The sequence below is a fragment of the Anopheles aquasalis genome, chromosome 3 (genome assembly GCF_943734665.1).
Source record: "Anopheles aquasalis chromosome 3, idAnoAquaMG_Q_19, whole genome shotgun sequence".
Lineage (NCBI taxonomy): Eukaryota > Metazoa > Arthropoda > Insecta > Diptera > Culicidae > Anopheles > Anopheles aquasalis.
The window spans coordinates 59,716,049-59,723,548 of record NC_064878.1 but is presented as its reverse complement, the minus strand read 5'-3'; the positions used below and the strand labels follow the sequence as shown (position 1 = coordinate 59,723,548).

At 50.1% G+C, this 7,500-nt stretch overlaps 3 protein-coding genes across 3 annotated transcripts; 2 read left to right on the top strand and 1 right to left on the bottom strand.

Annotated features, from left to right (window-relative positions):
- Positions 1–364: 364 nt before the first annotated feature.
- On the bottom strand, positions 365–2,095 carry LOC126575784 (hatching enzyme 1.2-like). The gene is made up of 3 exons (XM_050236650.1): positions 1,500–2,095; positions 973–1,409; positions 365–780 (listed from the first exon to the last, which is right to left on the bottom strand). The coding sequence occupies exons 1-3, from the start codon at positions 1,843–1,845 to the stop codon at positions 694–696; spliced, it is 870 nt and encodes a 289-aa protein (XP_050092607.1). The 5' UTR covers positions 1,846–2,095; the 3' UTR covers positions 365–693.
- Positions 2,096–4,666: 2,571 nt separating this feature from the next.
- LOC126576838 (uncharacterized) lies at positions 4,667–5,590 on the top strand. The gene has a single exon (XM_050238139.1). The coding sequence runs from the start codon at positions 4,667–4,669 to the stop codon at positions 5,588–5,590; it is 924 nt and encodes a 307-aa protein (XP_050094096.1).
- Positions 5,591–5,953: 363 nt separating this feature from the next.
- On the top strand, positions 5,954–7,174 carry LOC126576837 (uncharacterized). The gene is made up of 3 exons (XM_050238138.1): positions 5,954–6,429; positions 6,601–6,841; positions 7,157–7,174. Exons 1-3 carry the CDS (start codon positions 5,954–5,956, stop codon positions 7,172–7,174), a joined length of 735 nt encoding a protein of 244 aa, XP_050094095.1.
- The last annotated feature ends 326 nt before the right edge of the window (positions 7,175–7,500 follow it).

Here is a 7,500-nt window from a genome sequence, read left to right as displayed (position 1 = left end):
CTTTAGAGATGGAGATCTTTTCTGTTCACGATCTAGAATCTAGATGATGAGCCCAACAAGATGATCTCAATCTCGAACATGCTACCCTTGGCTACCAAAGTCTGGTGCGCTCGTGCTGGTTATCGCACACGTGGTTTTTGGTGGCGGGGTGCACTAAATAACGGTTTAGGGTGTTCAAGAGCTGCCAGGATAGCTTCTACGACTTCGGATGTCGCAGTCACTGCGTCCATTTCATGATCTAATCACCGACGAATACCCCAAACAACCCATTTTTTCCAGTGTTTATGTTCATCCTTGGTCGATCAACGCCGCACGATGATTAGAGGAGTATTACAAGATGCAAAGGAAAGACCCAAGATGGGGGTATCACGTTTTTTTGTTTTCTTTTTCTTTAACCATCATGTGATATCAGTATCTTAAATGGGGAGGGATAATGAGAGTCTATCTTATCGGTACTAATTAACAGCTATATCGACTACCACCCCACTCCACCCGGCGGTGGCTTTAGATTGGAGTGCCCTCGTTCCAGGCATCCCGATGTAAGCATCTTTTTGGCTCGTTCATTCTTAGGTAACAGCCTCACAACCACACACAGGCCACGCGATTGTGCAACAAGCAGCGCAGCGCAGAGCAGCGAGAGGTGCAGTAGCAAGGCGCAAGTGACGGCGTACGGAGCGTTTTTTTCCGTCGGATTCACCGATGGCAGTACAGCTTATTGATTTTCTGTACATCCTTCACCGAAAAGCCGATCCGCTGTCCCAGCTGCCCGCTGTACTTAATCTGTTGGCGAGAAAGAAGAAAATGCGTTCGCTTAATTATGCAACCAGCAGCAGCATCACCAGCAATAAACCGGCAACCAAAACCGGTGCGCGGTAATCATCATTATCAATCAATCGACTTGACTCGAACAGGCGGTGGTGGTGGTGGTGGTGGTGGTGGGTCGGTCGGTCGGTCACTCCACTACTGGCCTACCTTTGGTTCGACCGTCGGTTTTCCGTTTTTGCTGAACGCGGTCCGGGAGTAGTGCATCACGCTACCGTAGTCGTACTGCATGCCCAGCGTCGTCGTTTGTGATTCGCTTTCCCGCCCAAAGTTGCTCAGCAGGTTCGGGCGCACGTTTCGGAAGAAGATGTTCACGAACCGATCGCGATCGTAGCGCGTGTGCTCGTGCAGGAAGCCCAGCACGTGCATCAACTCGTGCACGATCGTGCCCTCCTGCTGCAGGCACCCGTTACGCTGCAGATTGACAACCTGGCGGCCACCCATCCGCCCAACGGCCGACCAGCAGCCACTGTTCCGTCCCTCGATCACCACGTAGTCCCGCTCCTTCGTGTGCGGCACGAACCGGATGCAGGTTTTCTTGTGGAACTGTTCGAACGCCGAGAACAGCTTCTGCAGATCACCGATCGCTAAACGAGAAGAACGCACGAGAAGAGGACACATCACAAAAAACAGCTCGAAACACGAGCCTAACCTTTGGCCACTGGCCGATTACTCACAAAACTCATCACTGAACTCGTATGGCACTAAACCCTTGCTCCACTTGCTGCTGGTGAACTTGAGCGCGTTCCGTTCGATCAGCGGCTGATGGATGTCACCCTCGGCGTACGTGCCCAGTTCCTCCGGGTTGACGGTGCTGTTGTGTGGTCGCCAGGCCCTCACCAGCTCCCCGATCGCCACCTGATCGTGGCTCCCGTACAGTGCTTCACCGAGATGCGAAAAATCGAAATCGTAATCCCGGTAGCGGCGTTTGCTCGAGACGATCCGTGCTCCGACGTTCTGTACGTTTGGCCCAACCAGCACTACCAGCGCCACGGCCACGTACCACACCGTCAGTGGTCCCATTCTAAGCACACACCTGGGCACGCTCGCAGACTCTCCAAACACCAGTCGCACCGAACCGCACTGTGCGCGCGCGTGCCGGGGACAGCTATGCTCCCGCGATCGACCAGATCGAGACTGAACCGTTGGCCGACGAAGCGGCCGGCTTATGTAGCTGTCTGGCACCGAGCCATCGGTGTGCCGGTTGCCAGGTCCCCCGAAAATCTGATACCACAGATAGTGACGCTCCGGCACCGATCTCTTCCCCTGCCTCTGGAACAGATAATCAATCCGAGTGCCCCTCTCTCTCCCACCGCTCCAGCCGGGCGTACAGAGGATTGGGAAAGCTCTGCTGTGCTCCTGCCGCTAGTAGCCAACATAACCCCGTAGCCTTCCCGAGCGCGAGGATCGGACCGGCCGGAGGCAGCGAGCGAGAGAGCGAGCGAGAGGGCCTCTCGTGGAAGGGCGGTCGTGCGGGCGGACGGTCGGCCAGCGCGCACTGAGAGTAGGTGAAAGGGTAGCGTTTGCGATTACGACAGCATCTTCTTTTTCTGACAAGACCTCCGGGCCAGCCCGAAGAGGAAAAAAGTGGGCCCCCGCTCGTGCCAGCAGACACACCAACTGTCCAAACATGGAATGGCCGAACCGCTTGGGCTCGGGTGGCGCTTTTGGTGGCCGACTACTGGCCGAACGATGGTACGGCATCTCCGTGTTACAGCGAATGAGCGCGAGCACGAGGCGCGATCACCGCAGACCCGCGGACGGGCTTTTTGGCAAAGCGCGAGCATAGGAATCGTAATAGAAAGATCATGTAACACACATACCCAAGCGCACCGCGGCTACACCGGTCCGGTGGTCATTATTTCGGAGCACTTCGAGACAGAAGAGGCCACACCAGAGCGCGCAGGCACCGAGCCAATAATAGGAGCAAAGCACTTGCCGGTGGCTGACGAGTTTTTCGGAATGCATTCGCGAGTGAATGCTGCTTCATTCCAGCCGCCGGCCACCACACTCTTTTTGTCTTTCATCCTTCCATCCATCCATCCATCCATCCATCCATCACCGGCATCGGCATCCAGCAGGTCCCCGGGGGGAGGGGGGCTAGAGCTCGTAATCCGTAAACCGTTTATGAAGCATTTGTCGAACCAGCATTGGCCGGCGGTGATTGGCGATAAGGAAACATCACGGTAATTATGCGAGACCGCGCGCTCATTAAGCCAACATTGTTGGATGGCGGAGCGAGGGATGCACACCACGGATAGAGGACGACCTGCCGTGAAACCGCCTTCTCCTCCCTCCCCCCAACCAGCCTAAATGTGTGTGGATTGAACAAATAATTGATTTGGTAATCTATTTGATTACACCTCCCATAGGCCTGGCCCTCGCTCGTCTGCTGCTTCTTGTGTGCACCACAGAGCGCTACCATGAGGACCGTTTAGAACGGCCCCCGGCGCGTTTTTGGATCGTATCGCTCCCCCAGTAACACCTACGATGGGTAAACGGCAAGTGCTCAACATACTTCACGCCCTGCTCGTCTGCAACGTGCGCTCGGTGCGCGTACCGGTGCCATCACGCAATAATGGGTCACAGGCATTCGAGATTTCACGGGCACACTGCCACCTTCTGGCTCCGTTGCTGTTCGTGACGACAATGGCTGCCCTGCATCCTTGGCTCATCACACGCCTCCGAACGGGAGACAACGTCGATTGGTTCACCATTCTAGGGCGGGTGATAGCAACGCTACTCATCGTTGCACTGCTGATCGCGGATAGCTTCTGGAAGCGGCATCAGCTGCTGGCGCTACTCAAGGCGTTACCTTCGGCGATGATAAGTGGCACGAAGGAACCCAATCTTGGCCGCGTTCGGCGACTGTATCTGTGCGCGCTGGCGCTGTGCGATTGTTTGAGCGTACTGGAAGCTTCGTTACGGCTGTACCTGACCGGATCGTACCTTTACTTTCCCGGTATCGTTGCCGGTCTCATGATTGAACATTACATTCTGCTTAGTGCGATGCTTTGTCAACTGATTGCCGAATCCGTTGCCGAAGAGTACGCTGGCACCGTGTCTCGGTTGCTAGGCACGGAATCACGTACTACGATCGCACAGAAACTGTACGCCCTAGAACACTGCAAGGGTCAGCTGAAGGAAGTGTTTGGCAGGAAGCTGCTGTTGGTGCTACTCCATCTGCTGCTAAATATATCCTTCTGTACGTACGATTTCGTCCAGAAGCTGCTGTACGGCGGATTGGTAAGCGACGTTACCCGTCTGGCGCTCATCGCCACGCTGGACACCGTAACGCTGTTCGTGCTGTGTTACTACTTCGATCTACTCCACGAAAAGGTAATAATGCGCGTAGCAAGGATGGTGGCCTATCAATTATTCAAGACTGTTCCGCGATACAAACGACGCTTGTTTGCACTACTGCTCGTGATGTTGACAGTACTGATAGCTGGAAGGACCTTTCAGTAGTCACGCCGATTTAAGAATTCCACTGCGTACATATTTGGCCAGATCGTCCGCAGTATGAGCGAGGTACGGTTACGGCAAAAATTCAACTTCAGCTATTTTGGCCAATGATTCGTCCGTACCTAGCATGAACCCACATTAAGGTTGATAAGGTGGGGTCAATGTCCAACTAATGCTATTAATTGCATTAGGATTTTATGAACTGCCCAATACTGTCATCATCGCTGCGCCGGAACTCAATTATTCAAGTGAATGTTCCACACCGGCTGTTAAATTATATAAATGCTGATTGCGGTGGTAGTTTTCACAGTCTAGAATCGACGGGTACGTAGTTAGTACCTTCATCGCCAATCGTCACTTTCGTTACAGCCAACGAAGTATGAACGAAAAATGGTTTCTTAACCTGTTCAACTTCTTCTTCGTTTCACCGATCTATTTGGAGCAAGATGGTGAAACGAATCGTTACGTCTGCCGTCCAAGGCATGCTTGCAGCAATGCTCTCGTTCTTGTGCTTATTTTCTCGATCTATTTCGCTGCCATAGTTTTCAAATCGTCACAAGATTATTACTTCATGAGCTCAACCGTGGTCGGGTTAGCAACACTCATTCTCTACACTTCATGTGTCTTAGTCATGGGTCCGCTCATACTCTGGACAATTGTGAACAACCAAACCCTGGTCGATCTGTTTAACCATGTGCTCTTAATGGAGAAAGCCATTCAGCAACTTCGTCACGATGGGTTCAGCACACTAAAACTCGGTGGATTACGTGCGCTACAGTTGGAGGTCGCATTAATATTTACATTACTGGGAATTACCTGGGCGGTGGATGTCTTTTTAGTTTGGAATTTCGATGAGCTACGTGAATTAGTGTTGCAAATAGTGTCCTTTGGAGTCGCATTCCTTGAATTCCTCAATTCATTGCATCGTGCGTACACGGAGGTACTAGTTGTGTTCATTTGTGGGCAGTTAGAAGCATTGCACCAGTGCATTGATAACGCGGAAAATCAGGATACCGTTCGGAGCGCAATGCAGCATCTAGCTGAATTAGAGCAATTTAAGATGCGAATTGCGTCCACGATGGGTCTGCCGCATGTCTTTTACCTTTTCGACATACTGGTCAAGTGTTCTGTCAGAGCGTACCTTATCTTTCGTCTGGTTGAAATGGGCATCTCTGACTTGCCAATCCCAATAACGGTTACCATGTTGTCCTTAAATTGCTTATCGTTCTATCTCTACACCGACCGGTACAACATGCTGCAAGATAAGGTAGGTAGCAGTTGTTTAGTAACGATGAGTACATAGCTTGAGCGGCAAATGTCCCATTCCAGCCATAAAACTAGTTATGATGGTTCCATGATTCAGTAGGTTACCTCCTAATACCGGTTTGAGGTGGATGTCTCACTTGATAAAATGTCCATTAGCAATCCCAGATACTTTCAGCAGTCTTTCAGGCAATCGCATTAACGTTTTATTAGTAACGCAACAATGACCCCCAGAGCGCTCCAGAACTAAAATATTCAAGAGTTTAACACATGCGATTGCCACATTTTAATAGCATAAATACTGATAGTGTTCATGATGTATAATCGAATCGAATCGCCATCAGCATTCAGTGGTTTCATCAATCGCCGCTTCTACTCCAACCGAGACAACAGCTTACAAAGTATGAAAGAGTTACGGTTTTTAAACGTGTTCAATTACCTGTTCGTTGCACCAACCTATCTTACGGTGGACGCAACAACAAGACACTACATCTACCATCGCAGAAACAATGTCTTGAACACCGTCGTTCTTACAACCGCGTTTACGGTGTTTGTCTCAGCCGGAATATTTGTCGCCTTAAACGAATACTTTTCACTGACCTCGTCCGTGATAGGCTCAGTAACAATTATCTTATACACTACACGTATCCTGGTCATGGCCCCGCTCATTTTCTGGACACTGGTGTGTAATCGGCTTCTACTCGAAGTGTTCAACCGTGCACTAGTAATCGAAAGAGCCATCCAACAACTTCGTCCGTATGGATCTAGCACATTCAATCTCGGTGGGTTACGTGCACTCCTGATGGAGGTCACTATAACGCTGGCAACGCTCGGTATCGAATGGGGGTCAAATTGCTACTTCCTGTGGAAAGATGAAACGTATCGTGAAATCCTCATTCAAACAGTGGTCTTTGGACTTCCTTTTCTTGATTGCATTTGTACCCTACACCGTGCGTACACGGAGCAGCTAGCCGTATTTATTAGTGGCCAGTTGGGAGCATTACGTCAACATATCTCTCATGGTGGAACACAAGATATGCTTCGAAAAAGCATTGAGTTCGCAACTGAACTAGACGAGTTTAAGCGGCAAATCGCGTCCACGACTAGTTTTTTTCATATCCTTTACGTTTTGGATGCCCTCGTGAAGTGCTCTTCAAACGCATATACTATATTTTTTATGATTGATAATGGCATACGCTTGGAGATGATAACCTCTGACATCATGAAGCTGATATTGGACGGATCATTGTTCTTCTTGTATACCTACCGGTACAATTTCATCAACCAAAAGGTAGGTAGCTATTGTCGAATGCGTATTGATGCAAGGTATTGGGCATGATTGTTTATCCAACAAATAGCACGCTCAATGCACCCAATTTATTTAGGCCAAACACAGCTAACATGCGGCCTGATTCACCGCATATCCGCGGTACGAGGCTCACTCACTAACCGACAGCCCTGTGGGTTTGTGCATTACCATGAGTGAACTCAAATTTCTCAACCTTTTCAACTGGCTGTTTATATCTCCTGTTCACGTCGACAACGCGCGCGGTGAAGTGATCACTAAACAGAGAAATCATGTTCTTAACATTGTCGTGATTGCCAGTCTAACAGCGACGGTTAGCTGGGCAGAATATGAGTTTTTGGTCAACAATTATGAAATCGCCACCGACTCGCTTGCATCAGGCGTAACGTTTCTGAAGTATGCCTTTAACATATTGTTGCTCATTGCTATTATGTTCCATCTGATGCGTCATGGAAGTGATTATGTGGCAGTTTGTAACGCGCTCATTGCTCTTGATCAAACAATTTGTGCTGTGCACAGTGCAAGGCGGCATTATTCATTTCAGTTTGCTTCACTGAAATTGTCACTTGCACTGGTGTTTATATGGCGTACCATGCTTGCTGCCTGCCAACTCGGTGAACAATGGTATTACGGGAAGATGTCCG

Coding starts and splice junctions, on each gene's coding strand:
- LOC126576838 (XM_050238139.1), top strand. CDS start 4,667: ATGAACGAAAAATGGTTTCTTAACCTGTTCAACTTCTTCTTCGTTTCA.
- LOC126576837 (XM_050238138.1), top strand. CDS start 5,954: ATGAAAGAGTTACGGTTTTTAAACGTGTTCAATTACCTGTTCGTTGCA. Junction 6,430..6,600: donor TTCCTGTGGAAAGATGAAAC/GTATCGTGAAAT, acceptor GCTTCGAAAAAG/CATTGAGTTCGCAACTGAAC.
- LOC126575784 (XM_050236650.1), bottom strand. CDS start 1,845: ATGGGACCACTGACGGTGTGGTACGTGGCCGTGGCGCTGGTAGTGCTG. Junction 1,410..1,499: donor CGAGTTCAGTGATGAGTTTT/GTGAGTAATCGG, acceptor CTTCTCGTTTAG/CGATCGGTGATCTGCAGAAG. Junction 781..972: donor AACCGACGGTCGAACCAAAG/GTAGGCCAGTAG, acceptor TCTCGCCAACAG/ATTAAGTACAGCGGGCAGCT.